This window comes from Tauraco erythrolophus, chromosome 8, assembly GCF_009769465.1.
Source record: "Tauraco erythrolophus isolate bTauEry1 chromosome 8, bTauEry1.pri, whole genome shotgun sequence".
NCBI classification, from domain to species: Eukaryota; Metazoa; Chordata; class Aves; order Musophagiformes; family Musophagidae; genus Tauraco; species Tauraco erythrolophus.
This window is the reverse complement of record NC_141472.1, coordinates 32,604,082-32,626,838: the sequence shown is the minus strand read 5'-3', so window position 1 is coordinate 32,626,838 and position 22,757 is coordinate 32,604,082. Positions and strand designations below refer to the sequence as shown.

At 40.1% G+C, this 22,757-nt stretch overlaps 1 protein-coding gene across 1 annotated transcript in view; it reads left to right on the top strand.

Moving 5' to 3' along the window:
* The window catches only part of ADCY5 (adenylate cyclase 5), a 228,041-nt gene that overhangs the window by 173,870 nt on the left and 31,414 nt on the right, over nt 1-22,757 (top strand). The window contains exons 7-8 of the mRNA XM_086615250.1: nt 884-1,025; nt 10,080-10,220. Coding sequence (XP_086471376.1) covers nt 884-1,025; nt 10,080-10,220 — 283 coding nt within the window. The remainder of the gene's footprint in view (nt 1-883; nt 1,026-10,079; nt 10,221-22,757) is intronic.

The window sequence follows — 22,757 nt, the reverse complement described above, 5'->3', positions numbered from 1 at the left end:
TACAAATGTTAGCAAGGTTCCCTGTCTATATGTCCTTAGTTACAGAAAGTCTACAAAATCCCAAGATGGGCGTATTCTTCTGTGGCAAGAACTGAACTCCTTCTCTGAAACAAAGCTGATAGATACAATAGAAGTGAGCAGGTCTGTGCAAACACTAGCAGAGCTGGTCACAGTTACAAAGAGATATGACCGTATGTTAACAGCGTTTGCTGGAGAGCATCACAGCTATCCATGGATGTTGTATGAAGTGTTGTTTCAGACCAGGCTTTTGTTTTGAAACATTCCCATGAGAGAGCAGAATCAGTTCTTGTTTCACCACTATATGAACCAATTGAAGACTGAGTTGCTGCCAAGTTGACTTCATGAGATAATTTTTCTATGTGCCTTTCCATCTTTTCTCTGCTCTGGAAGAAAGCATGAGACTATAGTACTTGATAGGATACATCTACAAAGATGCTCTTGTACCACAGTGATTAATGTGATACAACAAAAAAGATACATGCTACAGTATATATTACCTGTGTCTGCTGAGCAGACATGTCCTTGGGAAGGGCCCATGTTTGCCAAAAAAATGTATCTGCTGTGCATTAGAGCCAAGTGAATAAAAGAATGAGTGCTTTGTATCTAAGGAGGTGCTTATAAATGGATATGTAAGATGCTTAACGTGAACACCTCTCTCTTTAAGAAGATGCCTCCTGGCCTGCTTCCTTTAAAACAGATGAAACTCCTGTACTACATCTGTAAGAGTAGTGGTGTGGCTAAATAAATTGTTTTTTATTGCTTGTTTGTTCCAGTACATGGAACCTGTCACTGACAGAAACTGCTTTTTAGGTGACAAGTTTTCAGAGCTTACAAAACTGGCTTGTCTTTTGTCTCATTCAAGGCGCATCCACATAACAAAAGCAACCCTGAACTATCTCAATGGAGACTATGAGGTGGAGCTGGGCTTTGGAGGGGAGCGCAACGCTTATCTGAAAGAGCACAGTATTGAGACCTTCTTGATTGTACGGTGCAGCCAGAAGCGGGTAAGACCAAACAAACTAATGCAGGTTTTAGGTACTTTTAATAACTAGGTGGTCTCCAAAACATCAAAGTAGAGTGAACACCAACCTTTATAGGTGAGTGAGTTGACTACCTGACCTTCAGTGACAAAAATTCCTGTTTCTCTCTCCTCTTCCTAAACTTCTGCATGCATAGAAGAGAGTGTAGCCACCTTCTGAATAAGGTTTCTGCACCAAGTACTTTCTAGATCTATCAAAGAAGCTGTCCTGAGTTGTTTTCAAAATAATTTTGAAGAATGTTTTTAATATAGTTGTGTATTTTTCCCATTAAATTTGATACTTGTAAAAGTTCTTAAAGCAATAGATTAAAGCCACAAAGATTTCTTCCCTGTCACATTACAGACAGGTGGTTTTGTCCACCTGCTCATTGTATTGCCATAAACATAAAGATTAGAGCAGTTCTCATTACTGTTCAGCCTCTGTTTCTGAAGATGGGAAAATCTGGCCTACTGTAATGATGGATGATCACTGTGACAGTGGAATGAGATCATACCTACTGCTGTGACACAGGTCAGGCTGCACAAAATAAGGCTATTAGGGCATTACTGACTTGAACTTGAGTCAAGTCAAACTCAAGTGGACTTCAGCCAATATATCTTCTTTTTGTGACACTTCTAATAACAGTTAGGGTTAATGGGTTAATGTTATCACTAGCTTATATTCTTTTAAATAATGGTAGACTGTAATACTAGCAAAGGACTTTTTTGATCATTTAGTTGAGCCTGGCCAATAATATTTCTCTAAGTGATTTCTGCACTATAGAGACTGCTTTACTGTTCACAGTACGGGCAAGTGATTGTCCTGAACTGAAAATCATTGCAAGTATTTCTGAATCTAAGACCAATTAAACCTCCCCACAGCCGTAAATATGACTACCGTGAGATTAAATTAATTAGTGTTTTGAGACGTGTTCCAATAGCATGGTTGTTTTCAATAGCTGTAACACCTATACAGAAATATTTTGCTACCATTGCCTCATTTCCTGAGAGAATGGAAGCCTCAAATCTCCTTAATGGATATTGTGTAAAAAATCTCCAAGAAAATCCCTTATCATCTGCTAAAGAGAGAAGCTGATGTTTTGGTTTCTATCTGCTCATAAGAGAAATCTCATTAACAATTGTCAATCTTCAAAAGAGGATTAGAGCTTGCAGTGCAAGATTATTGCTTCCTGAGCATCACTGCCTGTCAGTGGGCCAGTTGATGTTTATACCTAAACCACTTTTTCTTTGCTGAGTAGATCATAGAATATAAACCAAAATGCTGTTATGGTCAGGCCCCATCTCCTGGGATGGAGAAGCTATATTGACTTCTTAAATCATGCACTCACCAAGTTATCTGCATGTTCTTGTGGAGAACATTTCTCTGGAGAGAAGAGGAAGACCTAAAATCAGGATTCTGCTCCTTGCCAGTACAGACAAAAAACTCAGAAATAGAAACACAGAGCACTTGGGACTTTGCTTCATTTTTGAACGCAGGGCTGTCTTTCGACTAGGAGAGTGGACAGAGACTCAGGAGAGATGTGGATTCCATTCCAGACTTAGATTTTGAGGAACTTGCATCTTTATGCCTTGATTTTCCATGATAAAATAAAATAGGTTGTCCCCCCATCATTCTTTCACTGCTTTATATGTATTTATTGCAGCTCTGTTGCCCAGTGTAGCCCTTAGCTGAAGTCTCTAGGCACTACTATAATGCTGCTCTAATGTGCTGCATCCCAGAGTAACTAAGAATTGGGACATGCGCATGGCCTGTGTAATTATTGTGCTAAATTGAAACATAAAGAAACTGCTACCCAAGGTCATGGATATTAATGTTTAGAGTTTGAGGGGCTCCTGGCTTGCCCATACTGCTGCAACTTCCTTGCTCCCATAGCCCTTTTACATCCCTTTGTGAATAGTTTCAAGTTCTCTCTCCCTCTTTAAAAACTCATTTTCACTTAATATGAAGATCAGAAGTGAGAAAAGCTTTCTCCCATAGTCAGCTCAGTCAGTCTTGAATATTTTGCTTGATGCTAGGCAAAGTTCTAGCACTTCAATTTTTCCTTCCGTTTCTGCTTGATTTTAATGACTTTTTGTGATGTGTTTGGCGAGGTTTTCAGTTCAGTCTATTCCAGTAATGGCCATAAAATGTTCACCTAACTTAGTAATGGGTTCCTGTGAGGTGTGTCTGGGTTCCTGCTATCCTCATACACAAGGCACAGGATTTGCATTGGCCTGAGAGCAGATGCACAGTTGACCCAAGTAACTGTTTGTCTGAGCTATTCCTCAGTTCACATTGGCAGACTTGAACTATCTGAGTACCTGGCCCATCAGCCATCAAAACCCAACAATACCAGGAGTTACGATGAATGTATAAAACATGACGGCATCTGTTCCATACCCGTTCTACTTACTGTTGCCATGGGGAGCCATAACTTTATATTTCCCATCTTTTTTGTTTATTTGACTTTTTCATCGTGTTGATGCCATTTCTTGGCACAGAGTAAATGGGAGGAACATTTATCTAATATTTTCGTTCCAGGAACTCAAACTAGCTCCTTCTTTGAAATTAGTTTTTTTTCCTTCTTAAGGATGCTCTTAACTGGAATATATTTAGTTGAGTTTTAGGGGGGAAAAAAGCTAGATTCTGATCACACAGTCTTTAAATAACCTCCGTAGAGCTGAAAACATAGTCGTCGTTTTCTATCTGGTACACAGAACAATTGCTTTCTATTGAAAGAGAATAAACTGCAAAGTTTTAAAAACCAGTCTGTTCAAGTTTCTCTCTCCTCGTCTTTACCTCCAGATCTGCTTTCACCTTTCTGTTTGCCATGTCCTGTGATGATGCTGCTCAGATACCCCAGAGCAGTGCAGAAGCAACTTTATTATTGTAGTGTTATGTTCCCTAGATAAAAGTTTTCACGGGGTTTTTTTTGAAAGCATAGATCCAAAGTTCCAAATTTGTTTTTCTTTTGTTTGCTTTCAATTCCTTAGGCTAGGGTTTTGATAATTAAAATATAAAACAGTCTTAACTGTGTGAGATACAAAGGGTGCCACGCATTTCATTGTAATATGAACATATATATATACACACACAGAGAGACATGTATATAAATATTTTTATATATATTAAGTAATTCTTGTCATAAAATTAGCAGGCTCCACCGTAAAGGTCTGTTGAATCTTTTGCTGTGGTTTGTTTGCTCCCATTAGTGCTAACAGTGGGCTGCTCTAAAACCTGTTTGCTCTGGTGCCTGGTTGCTCTGGTTGTCTGGTGTCTGCTGTCAGACAGCAATTGTATCCCTTCTCTCTCTCTCAGCTCTTTTTCTCCTAAGACAAACTCTTCTAATGTCTTCTCACAATGAAGAAGAGACAAGCAGAAGCTCTTACAGCAGGCTCTTCATTTTCATGATCGCCAAAGGAAACCTTTATCTTCTGCATAGTTGCATTATCTTGGTGTCTGATATTTATTCTGTGATGAACTAATGTGATGCCTGATAATGAAGTTTCTGACTGTAATCTCTAAGTGAATAATCATGCATTTTGTGCACTTGAATGTCTCAGATCCCCTTTCTACTATGTCAGTCCTCAAATATCAGGTGCTAATACTCTTTTTTTTTCTTATCTATCAGATACTACCCCTGCTTCTCTCATTAGCAAAGTCTATCTTTGCTACACTTGGTGCTAGATGCGATAAGAAAAAATTAAACAAAGTCTGCCCCAAGACTAATCATTGAGTAACTCTACTAGTAAGTTTTATCCAGCCAAATACTTTCTCATTCAAAACTATCTCTTGCTATTTTACTGGTAAACAGCTCTCTGCCCAGCTTTGTATCCCCCATCTGTCTTAGCCATTAGTCTCCACCACAGCACTCTGTCAAATGCTCTATGGAAAAAACAAGGCCAGTGAGAGCTACTGTATATTTTTTCTGTTTAGAAAAACTTGGATGCTCTCAGGGCTATTAATCTAAGCCCAGCATTTGCTACTCTACAAGTTCTGTGTCATGATCCCGGACTAAATAGTTATTAAAAGTATCTGTTACCAGAACTGAAATTGCAGTTGGCAGTATTGTACAGATCTGGGATGGAAGTTGTCCTTCTGACTTCAGCACATCACACTTAAGTTTTTCTTCCAACTTAGTCGTGTTTTCCATTTATAACCCTGCAATTACGATCTCTCCTCCCTTTTGCCTCTACTGTGGCAGTAGCGATTATCTGAAGAGAAATAACCTGTTCCTTCAGTTCCAGAGTAATGCAGGTTTTAAAGTTTCTGTTATCCTCGGGTGATATAGGGTGACTTAGAGTAATTTCTATCCTTATTCAGTATTTTTATCATTCATTTGGATATGCGTTTCTCATGGACTTAGTACCTTAGAGTGAAAGGAATTCAGTTCTCCAAGGAGATCTTTGCCTTTCCTCCATTACTGGCTTTACATCTTTATTCTTTATCTGAAAGTCTGTGTTTCCAGATAAACAGTGAATTATCAGCTAGAATTACTAGCACTATTACCCACATCTGTACTGATTCCCAAACTCAACCCTGAGGCATTGTAGCGAACTACCCAGCATTACTCAGTACAATGTCTTTATCCTTCTACAGAGCCATTTTTTTTCTTGTTATACTTTTATTTTTAAAGTTTACCCTTCGCAGTGCAGCATTGCTAACACACAGCTCTGTCCTCCACTTCCACAACTTTTATATCTGTCCTTCTGCATTTTATTTAAGACACCAGTCCCAGTCACTACTGCTATCCTATCACACCCCTGCTATTCTTACAATACTCAGTTTAATTACTGTTGTAGTATCCAGTAGTCTCAGTTCTAGTGCTGTCCCAAGTTTCTGGAGTTTGTACAGGAGTGCGTCACTTGGTGGCTGTTGGCAACTTCCTGCTCTTCTTTGGGATCAAGTGCTGCATTAATTTGCAGAACCATCACAACTACTTTTCTCATCATTTCTAATAATTGATAACAGCTTTACTCCAAGAAGGGTGGAAAAGTATGTGTCTGGAGGAGTGAGAAATAGACCTTAAGGTGAACAGAATTTTAACAGCACATTAGGTTTACAGTTAGTTTTGTTGTCCTCAGAATTGTCAGAAGTCTGGGGAAACGCTTTGCTTTGAACACAAGTGGAAACCAAACGTGACTGTCAACAGATGAGCAGTACTGCTGACCAAACACACTGTGCTGTGTGCACAAAGTTGGCAAACTGAAAAAAAATGTGTTTTGTTTTTTTTCTAATGTCTTTCAGTTGCAGTAAACGTGTGTTTCTTTTAACAATAGCAGGTACACAACAGTTTCAGAAAGAATTGTTGATGGTGGCCTTAAAACATCTCAACAAAACTTTGGCCATACCTCCTAGAAAAACAATTCTCGTTCTTTTCTAAATAGTGTCCTGCAATTCCATCCAGCTGAAGAAACAAAGTGGTCCTTTAAATGTTGTGCATGTGACTTTCCTAAAACACAATCAATCTAGTGTGATGATTCCTCAATTTAAGAAATTTATTCACAGCTCGGCAGGGTTTCACCCATGTAGATTTGTGAAGGCAATGGTTTGGAGCATGCAGCACTGCAAGAAATATCGTTCACGTGTCAATAGGTCTTCAAGACAATTTAAAGAATAATATGTAGCTGAATCTGAAATGGCTGATCTATGCTCAGATTTCACTGCTTTGTTGCACTGATAGTGATCAATATGTTGGAAAGTCCTATCACACACTAAAGAAGTAGCAGGCATTCTTGATACAATTGATAAGTATAAGAAAATCTCAACTATTTCTGCGGTTTTGCCATAGCATTACTGTAGCTCAGTGTGTGGGAACTGGTAGTGGGAACACAATAAAACCTCTGGGAATAAGATTTACAGTCTCTTTGCGAGTCCAGATTTCAAAAGTTCCCACAACAGCTTTCTGGAGTTTAGCCACTTTACATCTGAAAAACCAGTGCTGTCAGAAACTATTCTACTTGCCCCTGTTGTTGATAGTACCTGTAATGAGTAGGACTGAAAGGTTTTCATCGCTTCCTTTTCTTTATTCTTCTTTCCAGTCTTGTTATGCCTGAGGTAGCCCTGTGTGCAAGTTGTCCTCGTGCTGTCACTTAGCCAGGAAGAAACAGAGGAAGGAGCCTCATAAATTTCTACAGAGGAGCTGTGATCCTTCTAATTCTTCATTTTTAGGGCTCGTTATTATCACCACCCACTGAACAAGTGATTCTTCAGAAAATAAATTAGCTCAGCTTTTAAAAATATCAGGTTTTTAAAAAAAAGTTTTGAATAAGTATTGATGTTAACAACAAAGTCCTATTGTTCAAGATAATATAGTAGCACAGTAGGTAATGTGGGAAACCAAAAATTCACTGTGTTTGTATATATGTGTTTTAATCTGATTGGAAATATTACTGAAACATAGTTCACAATCCAGTGGAAACCTTCTACAGGGGCTGGGGGGAAATACTGCTAGAGTTTGTGTAGCCACAGAAAATTTATGGTGCCTGGCCTCATGGTTGGAAACGATCTCAGAAGTACATATTTACCCATTTTCCCTGCTCTTACCTCAACCCAGATGTGGCAATAAACATGTATATGAGGTCTTTTATTCCCTTGAAATTAATCAAGTGATGCTTCAGAGTCACCAGCACTAGCAGCAGGTAGAAGGATCACTCACTGGCTGAGAGGGCTTAGTACATCTACTTGGATTTTAGGCTTTTCTCAAATTCTAACCAAATTTACTAACTCATTTACTAACTCAAGGGGGAAACCTGCTGTACGTATCTTTTATCATCTGTTGATGTAAAGGCATTTGTAGTGTAACCAAACAGCTTTGCTTTTATAGCTCCTCAGACTGGTCTGGGTTTTTTGATTACTTTTGGTTGAAAACCCTTCACTAAGTTGTAAAAAAATGGATTGACAGTGTCACTTCTATTATTGAAAGCAATATATATTTACTCAAAGATAATGAAACTGTATTTCCTATCGGTTTTCTGGCATGACATCACAGAGAAGGAAGCGTAACTGTGAAAAAGATTGCATAACTGAAAAAACTCAAGAAAGTGCTACAAATGATGACAGAGACCATAAAGAGCAGTGACTTTTAAAAAACAAAACCTCAAACCAACTCATATCTGGACATCAGTGTTGCATCACACTAGTGTATTTTTAGAAACATTTGAAACCCAGCTCTCCTGGAGGCTATCCAGTGGCTCTGTCATGAATGCTTATGTGAAATTCACTGGGTTTCCTTGAGATCCTACACTTGTCCTGGCTGAGTGGAAAAACATCTTTGCAGGCACCCTGGGGCTGCAGTGACCACTGCTGCTTACTGTCACAAGGGCCAGTTGGGTGTCCGACACAGGGCTCCTGTCACAAGTGGCACCGTGTCCCCAGCTAGTGGCCATGAAGCCTGCAGCACTACATTCCCGGGAACGTTTGGTGCCTGCGTGGTGAGCTTGTGGCCTCATGGGAAATGTTGTCATTGTAGCTGTCTGTTCTTTGCAAGGAAAAGAGATTATGAATTCCCATGCTTGTCAATCGGGCAGCTTTCCCCAGCACTGAATTTTAGCAGGCTTTTTAAAATTTCTTTTTAAAAAAAATAATTTAAGGCATCATAACACTTGACATTTAACTCTCTGGTTACCATGGAAATAACACCAGATATTTTGCAAACTCCTGACCGGTACAAGTTGCAGTGAATAGTGGAGAATCAAAGTAAATAGGTAGGGAAAGCAGACTCCAGGCAAAAAAAAGATGCAAACCTACCTGTATTGTCATACAACACTTGAACCAAAATTCTAGAGTTTAAAACAACTGATGCTTTCTTTTTAAATTATTCAGTTGTCTGAATGCTTCTGAAATCAAAAAGTAACTATTACGTCTAATTTTTTCAGTAATCTCATGGAAGCAGCAATTCTCTTGAAAAAGTTTAATCTCTCAAGTAATAAACAGCCAAGCTGTAGCTATCCCTACTGTCGGAACTTTCAACCTCTCCAGAGTCTGTCACTTTTAAGCAGGGATGTAATAGTTACCACCTCTCTGCCTTCTGAGTCAGTACAGGTGAATCACACAGTCCTCACTGAGAAAGTCTCCAGTGCAGTCCTTGTCAGAGATCAAAGGGTTTGATCTTGTGCAATAAACTCCTGTCTTTCCACAGAACATATTCCACATGAAAACTTGCCTGTCTTTTTAGCTAGAGTATGTGTTTAAAATAAGGAACTAACCAGCCTGTCGTTTAGCCTGGTTACATGCTGCACTTCTGTGTTGGGCTTGAATGAAACCTTTCCAACAGATCCCATGCAAACTTTGCAGCAAGCTTCAATTACAACCAAGATTCAAAACCAGCTCTAATAACAAAACCAAAGACTCTGTCCAAACTTCAGGAAAGTTAGTCGTCAATGATTAAAATTTGCAGGTAGCATTAGGGTAGAGTGGACCATTTTGTCGCACTCTGCAATACCATTACCCGTAACAGGTACACAATTAAGTTGTTTGCAAGGTTTATATGCTTCCCTTAGCATGTCTAGGAAGATGCTCTTGCAAATGTGGAGAATGATTTGCCTGTACCTACAGAGAAAGATGCTCTTTATTCCCATAGCTTCAAGGAGATTCAAGGCTCCTTTTCTTCAACCAGATCGCTCTATGTGTCGTTTCTTTTGCAGACACATCAGTCTTTTTTTTTTTTTTCAGGACCCTCTATGTAGTACCTCAGCTTGGAACTGCAATTTCCTGTCTGAAGTTATTCAGTTTGATTCAGTTTACTAAAAAGGAAAATAGATGTCTCCATTTTGGAATGCTCCCAGTGTTTACACAGGTTATGATGGTTATTCAAAACAAGCGAAGGAGTAAAATGGTGGGCACCACTTAGCGTTCCAAAAAATGAGAAGAAAAATAATGGTGGACTGGGACTACTCCTGGTCAGCAGCCACTTCATAAAGTTCAAGGCGCAAAGCCAACTTCTGGAGTGAGAGATTAGAAGTGAGAGATGTTTGGGGAATGACTGCCATGTAAATGTTTCAAAATTTATTCTGCATTTCTCTCTCATTTGTATTTCAGAAAGACGAGAAAGCCACAATAGCCAAGATGAACCGTCAGCGCGCTAATTCCATCAGCCATAACCCGCCACACTGGGGTGTTGACCGGCCCTTTTATAACCACCTTGGAGCTCACCAGGTCTCCAAGGAGATGAAGAGAATGGTAATGCCTTCCTTTATGGACATTAATTTCTTTTCTTACTAATGCAGCATTATATATCCCTCCCTGCTTTGTCTGAATGTTTTTGCAGCCCCAAAGGCATTTTCTAAGTGGGGGTGGTAAATTCTACTTTGACTCCAGAAATAACAATAATTGGTACATCTGGATGTGAATGATTGTAAGATGAGGCGCAAGGTTGTTTGAGAGGGGAAGGGGAGCTGAATGGCACAAAGAAGACTTGTCCCATGTTCTGAAAACTCATCCAGGCTGTGTGAGATGTGATTATCTACAAAAATTGCTCAGTAGCCCAAGCATTCAAACAGCAGCTGACATACATTTGTACTAGATCATTAGACACTTCAGCACCTGCAAAGATTTCTTGCTTGCATGATAACAGCCAGATGCTGTTCACCTTCTATAAGCTACATGCCCATGTATATTCATGGATCCCCAGGAATCATGCTGCTGTGTTAAACTCTCAAGACTAAATCCTCAAGTACATGGATTAATTGGCCTAAGGTAGCAGGCATCTTCATTTCTTGCTTATACCCTTCAGTCCTTCTAAATTAAAATGAACAAGAGCTAGTTACCGCTGCAGTTGGACTGAGAGCCCTTTTATGGGTTATTTTACATAAAGTTGTAGATGATATCTTTGTTTCCTCCGATGGAGATGAAGAAAAGATAGTTTCTATTATAGCAGCAACTCTATAATTGCATGTGTAAATAGATTGCTCTGTGACCTTCTTAATGCTGTTTTGACCCTTCATACCCTGTCAAACGTGTGTATTTGTTGCCCACTTTGTTGCTGATAGTCGAAGTTCCACTCCAGGTCACCAAAGCCTTACAGTATACAAAGAACTTTTTAACATGAGATTCGCTCCCACGGCCTAACAATTTTGGCATAGCTGTAAGCAACTGCGTATGGTGGCTTCTAATGGGAAATGCTGGCACATTTATTAATAGTTGGCGCTAATATTATTCAATCATAATATTATTTTACAGTGCTAAACCGAGTTTCTTAATCTCCATAGTAATGTTTCTTTCATTTCTCAGATCTCCAAATGAGGGCTTCTGACACAAGCGTACAGATCAGTGGAACTGTGCATTTTCATGGGGGCTTTTCAATAGGGCACGCTCAATAGGCACGACATTATTAGAAGAGCCTAATCACGCTAGCACATAATTATAAGTTTCTTTGAATAGCTTTTAAGGGATTCTTGCAGCCTCCTGTTCAGAAACAAGGTGTAAGCATGCCAAATAGTATTATGCTTCTTGGTGTTAATTACAGTTTGCCATGTCTAGCTGGTTGTTCAGTTGGAAAAACATAATTATTTATTGAAATATCAAGTTGAGTCCTAAAAATGTCACTGCACCTCACTTGTAGGAGGAAAAGCTTCTCTTTTTTTTTTTTTTTCCTCCTTATCTTGAAACTTTCCCTGTAATGGTATTTACCTTTTTATAAATTCAGGAGCTCAGAAAATATTTTCGACTCAATCTGCTTCTGTACTGCCTTCTGTATTAAGCTCTTTTTTGGGAGGCTGATGTTGTCTGTATTGCGTGCGTCAGGCTATTTTTTGAAAACCAATTTAAACCTGATTCAGATGTATTATTTTCAGCTAGACTTTTTGTTGTTCTTGGGGAATGGTTTTAAAAACCTGTTATTTACAGTATTTCCCACTGCTTTATGTCTGAGATGCATTAGTCAAAATGAAAACATACTACTCTCTGTGGCCTAGAGACCATTTTAATATCTGCTAGATGGACATTTTATTGATTAGATCATAGGAACAATTTCTCCATCTCTTGTCTCAACTCTTTCTCTCTCTTTGTGCTAACTTTTAATTTAAATACGCATTTCTTTGCACCACTCACCTTTGCACAGTACTTATTAACCTGTAATTTCCAACATTGTATTACATAGATGCCATGTGTGCTTAAATGTATGCACAGTTCACACTGGCTGCACGCACATGCATGCTGGCTGCAAACTGCCTGCTTAGAAATACAAAATATAGACAGACAGAAGGGGAGCAGAACTACAAAGGCTTTTTTCAGTGCTCCTCTGGGATGACAAGTCATTGATCTTAGTAAGCCGCAGCAGCTTTCAAAGCTCCTGAAAATGTGCTCTTTGTTCCACATCACCCACCTTTCCCCAAGACCTCTTGCATGTAATTATAGGTAGCCTTTTTTCTTGGGAACTGTGAACGTGTAAGGTTGGATTAGTCAAAGTGGTACGCCGAAGGCAGGCAGCGAAACATTGCCTTTCTCTTTAAAACCTAGAGCTCCTTAGCCCTGTAATTTCAAAACAGGTGATTATAAGGGTAATTGTGAGATAGTCCTCAGGCAGGAGCCAGGTAATGTTGCAGTGATGTGCAGTTATGTTATATTGATATGTAGAGATGAATACATTTGTGGGTAGGGAGTAATATGGATGGTTATAAAGGACACAGTTTTTTGTCACAAACATAGAACATTTCTCATGATAACGACAACCATATTTCCAGAAAAAAGAGAGAGGTTTTTTGTGGTGCTGCTTACAATTCCCTGAAAGAGGATATTAAAGTTCCCTGAACTGCATTTTTGGGAGGCAACTGTTATATTTAATAGAAAACAGAATTATTTGAGCCATTTTTCTTTCCTTTGAATGCTGGCTCTGGTGGCTGTCTCTATTCTTAGAATATATTATCAGTAGTCCTGGATGAGACGGATTAGTATCAAAGGTAGCCATATACTCCTTTTTTCCTGCCCCCCGTATTATTTTGTCATGGCATTTCAACATGCTGCCATGCCTGGGCACACTGGCAGTACATGTGGTGGGGTTTGAGCGGGAGGGCAGCCTGGCCAGCGGCATGGGGAGGTCTTTGGTCCCTGCTTCTCGTGTTGTGGCTTGGAGCTTAACCTCTGCTGGGTCCAGCTGACTTTCCATAATGCTCTTAGACTAAGTTGTTCCCCTGGGCACACAGGAGTTTGTTTAGGCACTTGCACACACATATACATAAGACAAAATATCCTACACATGTCTATGCAGCAGTAATCTAAAATGTCCTGGAAAACCAGAGTTATTTTCCTAGTTCTGTCCTAGCTAATTGGAGCCCGAGTCAGCTGAGATTGCAGCTGTGCTGGCTCATCCCAACCTGCCCAACAGCCCCTCCGTCTCCCTCATGCACTAGTCTGCTTTCCAGACCATCCCCAATCCTCCTTTTTCCCCTCCCGTTGCTCAACAGTGACCTTTCTTGCCGTGCAGAGCCTCCAGGGAGGCAGCAAGCAGGAGACACTGATGTTGCCCATTGCTGACCCTGATCCCATTAGCTGGTGGAGCCACTGCCCCGAGAAAGCCAGTTGTGCTACCGGCTCAGTGGCTGCCCCTGAAAAATGGTAAATTTGCAGCTGAGGAAGATCAGTTACAAATTGCGTGGGAGGGCAAAGAGCCTTGCTCAGAGCTGGCAGCCTCTGCTGGAGCCCTGGTCGTGGGAGCCCAAGTTGTTGGACAGGGTGATGGTGCCGGCACGGGGCGGGTTGAGGGCTGCCTCGCTTGCTCTGGGCAGGCGGAGAAGCCTGCACAGGATCAGCTTTGTGGCTGTATGCAGAGTGTGGAAAGAGCCAGAGCACAGCAGAAGAGCAGCACAGCTGCTTTCTATTTCCATTGCTTTTACAGCATGTTTTTTTGTTTCCTAAACAAAAGCGGTCAGTCCAGGACCAGTGGCTATATCTCTCTGGAAATGCAGACTTCAGTACTGCTCATGGTTTATGCAGAGGAGCAGCGTTCTCCCAAGTCTCTGAGCACCAGCTTTGTCTTCCCCACTGTCTCTTTGGTCCATTTTCGATTGCAAGAGTCAAAACCAAACTGACATGAAAGTATTTGAGAGTACAGGTGTATTTATAGCTATAACAATACTTATGCACCGCTGAAAAATACTTTGCTTTTCCCAGTATAGATTTTGGTGTGCTTTTATAAATATTGATGGATTTGAGACTTTTGGAATTAATACTCATGTCTCAGTTTTCATCAGCAAAACAAAACTACTATTAAAGAAAACAATTTGGGGATTGTAGTTGACTGTAAACTGAAAGAGGTTTGTTGTAAACAGCAATAAAAAGGGAGATGTTGATACCTTCCAAAATGACGGCTGTTCTAGATGACAAATGACTCTCTTGCATCTTTTACCCTGCTCAGCATTATTAAGGTCGTAGCTGGAAAACCACATCCAGTTTGCAATTACAATCCTTTAGGAGAACATGGATGAATTGGAGACAGTCCTGTGGAGAAAATTAGAAATTAGGAGAATTTCAACAATGTGACCTGTGAAGAAGTGTTGAAGTATTTGATTTGTTCAGTCTAGAAAGGAAAAGGTTTGGCAGAAACAGAAGTCTTCAAATACATGAAGGTTTGTAAGGACAGAAGATAATAATAAGTCATTCTTCATGATTGCAAAGGGCAGGATTAAAAATTACCATCTTAATTTGCTGTGAGGAGGATCTAAGCTAAGAAAAAGCTTAGATGGAAGGAATAGACTGTATAAGGAACTTGTGGAATTCTGGATTTTCCTGAAAACATTTTATTTTATTTAGGGCTTTCCAGTCTGAAGGGGCATCACAAAATCCTTTGCAAATATAGAAACAGTAACATAAAAAAAAAACTATATTAGGAGAATTTATAGGGAATAAAGAATATAAGAATAATATGAGGTAGTTGTAAAGATTTCATGAAGTTTTCAGTCTAGGCTGGCACAGAACTTCGAGGCATTGATCTCCCCCCTTGTACAGGAGCCAGCTTGCTTACCCACAACGTTTCTGACAGATATCTAGCCCTTGTTTAAAAACCTCAAAGGATGGAAATCTCACAGTCTTGCTGGGCATCCTGTTGAACGGTTTGATTATTTTTCTTGATGTTTTGTTTCACATTCCCTCACTTCAATTTTAAAACACAGTGCTGTGTGAGCTATTCGGAGTAGACAGAGGACAGTTTAATTTTCTTCCCTCTACAGTTACCTTGTCTGTATTCGAAGACTATTCCTGTGTCTCTGCTCAGCTCTGATTCCCTCCTCAAGTTTGTTCCCTTTCCAGCCCGGTGGTTGTTTTTGTTCCCCTCTGAGCACTTGCTGTTTCATTGAGCACCCACCCTGAACTCAGCACTCCTACTGGGGTTTTATTAGTACTGTCCAGAAGACATCGGTCATTTTTGAGGTGTTACAACCAGACTTGACACAGCCTAATGCTGTCTGACTTAAAAAAAAAAAAAAAAAGTCGTTGTGTCATGAGATGTACTCAGCTGTGGAAAGTCCTGCTGTTGGATCTTAAGGCTGCCATGCAGCTATTATATTTATTTTACACTGGTTAGTATGACTGAGCAGCTTAGCTTGTTCCAGTGATACATGCTTTAGGGAAGGTTTACTTCAGAAACAGGTACCTCTGAGTCCTTGTAATCAAATGTGAGCAGAGTGGCTAATGTGATTACTGAGCCCAGTTGTAGGTGCCTGGCAGCTTTCCTTTTATTTTTTCGGCTACTGGAAAGGTTTAGCATGAGGAAGTTTAGCAGCAGAAAGAGGAAACCCTGAAGATCTGCAATACTGATTTCAGTCTGACCATGCTTTTGTCATGAGTCTGAGTACAACTAATGAAGCATTGAATTTGCAATGAATTTGTGTATGACATCAACGTCAGTTAAAAAGTAAAAACTGAAATAGAATCAAACAGGGATTATACACTTCTAGGGAATGACTGAATGCAGATGTTTAAAATGTGAGGCAAGGCCATGAAAATGCATCCTGGATATGGCCAGTGCAATAAAGAACAAGCTCTTCTTTCAGGTAGGCACTGCCTGATTCCTTGCGGCGCTGCTCAGAGCTCTGCAGAGTCTTCTACGTGTTATTTGATTGCTTGGCGTTTACTTTCTAATGAAACAACACTCATCTGGAAGCCTGGTCATTCAACCATAAAATATAATTCTTTGTCCCATTCACCCTGTCCTAAATCAAACAATTCTCTGCATGTGGCACTGCAAATACAGCTCACTTCCTTCATGTCTTGCCCTTACAATAGATTTTCTTGTTACTCAGAAATCAAAATTGGGGAACAGGTGCATCAGAGAAACAGATACTCTAGCTGGTTCTGTGCCAACTCTACGCCTTAAACATCAGACATGATTAAAAAATTAAAATAAAACTCAGTAGGGCAAGTTTTTCCTCAGTCAATAGTGCAGCCCCAGCAAAGAGAAGTGGATTTGAGTCCATGAATGAGGCACCGAGGGTTCACCCTCCTTCTAAAGGTTTCATTTAACTGAAGGTCACCATTATCCTCTTTTCCAGCAATCATCTGTTAAATCTGGTAGTAGCAATATTGACTTCAGCAGAGCTGGACAGGGGCACCCAATGGAGAAGGATTTGACTCAGCATTTTTTCACTGCTATTGTAGTATGCAGAATCCCCTGAACTCCTAATCAAGCAGGGAGAAACCCTCGAGCAACCCCTTCTGCTGTAATCTCCATGTATTGCTGTAGACCTGGGAGGAAATTGTTAGTCTAGTCAGATTTTATGTAGCCAATTTGGTTTAGCTAGCTCACAAACAGCAAGAGGAGGAATCCTATCCTGCAGTTATGCTATACAATTGCTTTGGTGCTTCTGAAAAGAGGATTTGCCTGATTCACATGTTGCGTGTGATCTCATATAAATAAGTGGGAGCCGTATAAAACATTGTATGTTGCTCAAATTGTCAGAGATTTCGTACAGTTTTGTATCCTCATCTGCGAACTTTAACTTTTATTCCAGTTGATCAGGGCTTGCTATCATTCTTGATTAATTCTTTAAAAGAGGGATAAGAATCAGTGAGATGCAACAGCTGATCTGCAGCTGCTTTTGTCAAACTTACGTAGAGTTTAGTGTTTGCTTGGAAGTCTTGCACTGATAGTTTTCCATTATCCAATACCCTTTTCTTGAGCAGACCGTAGTCACATGGGAAAAGGCAGTTTGGATCGAGACACTACTCAAAAGCATCAGACAGTTTCTGAGTGGGACTAAATTAAGCTTACAGAAATAAAGATACCGATTCCCCTGTATTCACAGAAGCATTTCCTCTGATGTTTGTGGCAGCATTGCTCCGGTGGACATCAGATGTGGAGTTCTGGCGCTTACCAGAATGATTTCCAAAGCTTCCTAAAGCAGACAGTAAGCTTTAATGACAAGAGGATGCAGGTCAGCAGGTTTGGGTCTGGTTTTCAGAGAGGGTGAGCAGCTCTGGCCAGCGCCAGTGGGCGATTTCAGTTAAGGCTGGTTAGACTTGGATTCAGTCTGTCTGCATCTGATTAGAAGGCTATTTGACAGTAGTTTCTGTAGGAGTTTGTTGTGTTTGTCATCGATTGCAGTGTAGAGATGAAAGGACAGAGATTAGGGAGCCAGGAACTGATTCAGAGCATTTCTAGGACTACCTATTTTTATGTCTTTTTCTGTTTTGCAAGTTCTGGTGACTGTTCACAAGTGAGGGGCAGAACCACATACCATTTCACTGGAAAACGTGGCCTTTGAACTGAAGAAATTTGGATTCAAAGTTCACAAAAAAATGGGAAGTGTGAGCAACCTGCGCTTCTCAGAGCTGTGAGTTCAGAGCCAGAAGTTAATTAAAAGTAAGGGGGGAAAGTCTATTTCAACATCACCTACTTATGTTCTATAGATATAAATCTAATGGGCCAAATAAATTCATGGATTTGGCCAGGTCCAGTCTACCAGCCAGGGGTGATGTACAAAATCATTCTGAGTAGAACAAAGTAGAGGGTTTCACCGTCTGTGACCAGTGCAGAGGAATGAAAGTCTATTTATCAAGTGGGGTGGGTTGCAGAAAGGGAGCACTTCAGCTTTCCTTTTTGGAGCTCATTAGTCTGTGTTCCAGCTATGGCAGACACACTCATCCTCTAATCTGTTTCATAAACTGGTTTTCTGCCAGTTTGTTGTTCTGCACTTAGATGCTTGTTAAATATCCTTCCTATCAGGCTTAGTATTTTCTGTGCCAGTTCTTTCTGGACTCTGGTATAGAAATTGTGTTATTTCTGGCTTGAGTGCTTTGAAGCGCTTCAGTTTTGTTTCTGCTTTTACACCTGACAGCATCTGTCTTCATAGCCTTGTCTTGTTGGCCAGAGGGACAAAAGCAGAATGTATAACACTGCTGAAAACAGATGTGAATAATTAGTTTTGCAGTGGGGCCAAAGCAGGTTTGTTTTTAGCTACATCCACTCTCAGCCTGTCACTCTTCTGTTTCCGATGGTCACTGTCTCTGTGAAGCGCCTTTGCTTTGCAAGTTGGCCTCATTTCTTACAAAGCTCATTTTGTCCCTAAGTCTAAAGTTCTTTCAATTTCTGGTTTAACATCATGTAAGTCCCGTTTACCTTTGTTCTAGAGACGAAAAAAGGGGAAAAAAAATTAGTTTCTCTGTTATTTTTCCTCGTAGAATCTTTGCTGGAGTTGCTAGGGAAGTTTTTAAGGTGGAATCCATGCTTTCCAGCCACGTTGCCATTAAGAAGGTCACAGAGCTCATCAGCCTTTCTACTGTCTTATTTTTGGAGCTAAATGAAAAGTTAAAAGGATGTAAAGTCTATTCCACTTTTCTTTGCATATTTACAATATGTTAATAATTGCAGCTAATGTTCTCAAAGTTAGAGTTATTATTTCTAATGGCTCTTGATTTGAAGCATTATGGTATAGCAGTCAGCTTGTCATGGCTTTGACAAACACTTTATCGTTCTATTTAAGGAAGCAGTTTTAATCTTCAAAGAAAAGGGCTTAGTTAATTTAGAAGTCAAGCAGAGAGATGGCAGTCATATGAGCTTTTATCACAATAGATATTCATAAAATATCCCCCATAAGATAGTAAGCCTTAGGGACAGATGGAATAATATAACATTCCCTCTTCTTTTCCTCCTGCACATGTCTACTCCCACTGAGGATGGTCATTAAAAGTAAGGGCTTGTAAATTCAAAGCCACCTGACCTGCCATAAAAAATACGGGTTTTTAAGGACCTCATGTAGAAAAGAAGATCAGGACTGTTCTTTAGTAGGTACTAGTGCCTTTAAGGGAGCTGATTCAGCTAAGTTTGGGTTAATATTCCTGAAGTCAGAGAAAGAACTGTCTTGGTCTCAGAGCAATTATTAAATGCTATTACCTTTAGATTTGCAATCTGATGGCAGAATAATGCAGCCTCCTGGGGGAAGGGGGAAAACTCCAGTATCAGGGATATTTAAAATGAGACTGAATAAAAATTGCATGAGGTCCTATATGCAGCAATCCATTAGTACTGCACTGCAATAAGACCTATCTCATGCCTTATGTTCCTTTTTAGAGAAAAGGAATTTTGGCCTTAACGAAGGCTACTTTGTCATCATGATTATGGAGCTATTCTTGAACTCCATGATTATGGAGCTATTCTTGAACTCCTATCTGTCTGATTCTTGTAGCCATCACCACTTTTGCCATTTTCATCCGTGCTGACAATTCCCAGCCTTTTCTTCATAGTACCCTAGAAAGCCATCAGCAGTGCTTCAGTCTGCTGGGCACATATCCATAAGAAGTCATGAGGGCATTTATATACTTAACTCCAGGAATTGGCTGTTTCTCTTCCTACCCTCTTACTCCACCTCTCCTAAATGATAGGCACCTCATTTTTATCAGCTGTTTTCTGGGCATTTAAATTTCTATATATGTGTTCGCAGAAATGCCAATCTTGACATACCTTTGTGTAGCTCAAAAGCTGTTCTGTACCCGACCAGGCTGGGTACAGCCCCAGCCCAGCTACCCAGCCTGCAGCAGCGAGCACAGACAGGTGAGATCAGGGGGGCTGGAGAGTGGCTTTATAGACACACTCGCAGCAGCAGCCCCCATTATTTCACTTTCCTGCTTGACCTTGGAAATTTGTCTACTAGATCATGAGTGTGTTAGTCCTTCAGGAATGAAGGCAAATCCATGTAGACCGTATTTCTACAGGATTGATGGTGCTTAGTGCTTGTCCTGTGTGTAACACAGACCATTGCAATTCCTGCAAGCAGCCTTATGCTGAGCCAAAGGATTTTAATGGACGCAAAGCATCTGAGTCCTAAAGAAGCTGAACTGTTTGCCAGCTGCGGAGGAGAAAAAAGACTAATGTGTTATTAGTGCCCAAGCCTTGTGCAAGGGGAAGGAAATAATTCAAGTGCAGATTTTTCAATGCACCGAGCGTGCCGACGAAGTAGTAGGAGGTGAAAACACATTAACCAAAACCCAGGAGGAAATTTCCCTCCCAACCCAAAACAGGGTGAGCATTGTGACCCTGTGCGTGCGATCGTCTCCTCCACTTTAAAAGGCTTCCTGGTATGTGATTGAGACACAGACACATTAGTGGATAGGGAAGAAAATCTCTGGTCACAGCCAGATCCTAGAGGTATATTTGCTCTGTATCCTGGCAAAGTCTTTCAGTGCAAATAAGAAAGATCTCCTGTAATAAATGAGCAGTTTTTAAGAAGCTATGTTTGAGGTTTTTCTTCCTAAAGTAATCATGCAGACCCTTCTCCATAACAATTCCATTTTTGGCAATTCTGCTTGAAGAATCTTTCGTATGAAATGGGAACGTTTGGAGCGAATAATTTAATTTGCTTAACTTAAAGAGGTTCCTACTATATTTAATTTTAAGCTGATTCTTGCTAATTAAAGTTCAAGTCACTCTTAAATATTTAGCCTCGTTAAATGAAGATCCAGGAAAGAAAATGTAATAATCTTTTCCTTTTTTGCTTTACCTGATACATACATTTTTGAGTTGAAATTTTGAAATACCGACTTAATTTGAGCTACCAGCATGAATAATTTCCAGGATGTGAAGCACAATTTAGTATTTTAAATTGAAAAATTCAATCAATTAGTTCTGTATTATTTTAGAGACTTTCCTTGTAACAGTTTTCCTGAGGGACAGAAGCAGGGGAGAATCAAATTCCATGTTGGTCAAGTGATCACCCGTATAAACGACCAGTTAAGTATGCAACCTACATATTTTTCCACACTTGAAATAGTAGAGAGTTTTTTGAGGATATGCTTGCTGAGGTGTTTTGGTAACTTGACCGGGTTGGCCTGTATCGTCAAACTTGTGCACCTAGAAGGCAGGAGTATGAGATCTGTGTTTAGTTTCAGGATTTCAGTGGGATGAATGGTTACGCAGCTGACCGTGAAAATCAGACCATTTTAGGGGACTCTCCCACTGCAGTCAGTCATCCAGTTCCCATGTGGCTGAGCTTGAAAATGTGAACTTGATGTCTATCTCATAAGCAAGTACTGGCTGTTTTCTCATCGGTTCCCTCCTCTTATTTCTTGTCTGGCAGCTATTCATGTTCAGCTGATTTTCTTTTTTTTTTTTTTTTCAGCCTAACTAACTATGACACCAGATAAATTAGTGAGCATTTTGTCTCCATGATTAATCAGTGAGCTTTCAGTTTTGGCACTGTGTTGTAGCATTGCTTAGAGGATAAATAAATAAATCAATCAGATATTCCTGACAACTGTAAAATGATTAAGCAAAGGAAAAAAAAGAAGCCACGCAACAAGAAGTTGAATGATCACTTCATCACTCTTCAATGTGAAATCAAAAAGTACATTATTTTTTTGGCTTGGAAAGCTGGACATGCTACCTTTTAATCAACACCACTATTTCCTTCTTCCCACTGTATCTCCTGGTGGATGTTACATGGGACTGAGAGACTTCCTGTATCTGAATTTCTAATGGGTTAAGTTGGAGTTGCAATTTCTATTTTAAAGTGTGGTTTTAGTCTGAAACAGGGAGTGTAAAGATGGAAATTGCTCTCTCAGTGAATCACAGTCCTGGCTGTTGACCTAAGTGGCAAAACCCCCTTTTTTCCTCTTGCAAGGATGATGCTGTTCCGGGGGACTGTGTTGGCTTTACTTCTGCCTCTCACCATATTGCCACAGCACTAGCTAGTTGCGAGGGTAAAATCTGTTCTCGTTTAGTATCTGGTGAACGTTCTTGTTTCTGATGGTGTTGGACAAGGTGGCCATGGGAAGACTTTTGCCCAAACTTTTTTACTTTTTTACAGTCAGGACGGATTTCAGTTTGTGGCCCCCAGCCTGGTAGCAGCTGCAGATCCAGCAGCTGGGATATCCTCATATGCTCTGAGCAGTTTTGCCCTGAGGTCTCTGGGAGGAAAACAAAAGGAATTCTTCCTATCTCCCAGCTTCATTTGGTTTATGTTTTGGAACACAGGGTACAAACTCTGTGCCTGAGTATTTGACCCTACTTGTCAAATATACAACTTTTTTTGACTTCAGTTAAATTTAAGCCAAGATGTCAGAGGGCAGATTTTGTCTCAGCCCATGCAAAATAGCCATTTTGATGCAATTTGGCCTGTTAGGTATGTTAATGCTAAACATATGAAATTATGCCTCCGTACATATTTTTCTCTGAGGCCTTCTAGCCACTTAACCTATGAATGACCCATAAATACATACACTTACTCAGGTCAGGTGGCCCTGAAGGAATTGTGAACATTTTGGCTATTACAGATATTATAAATAATTCCTGTT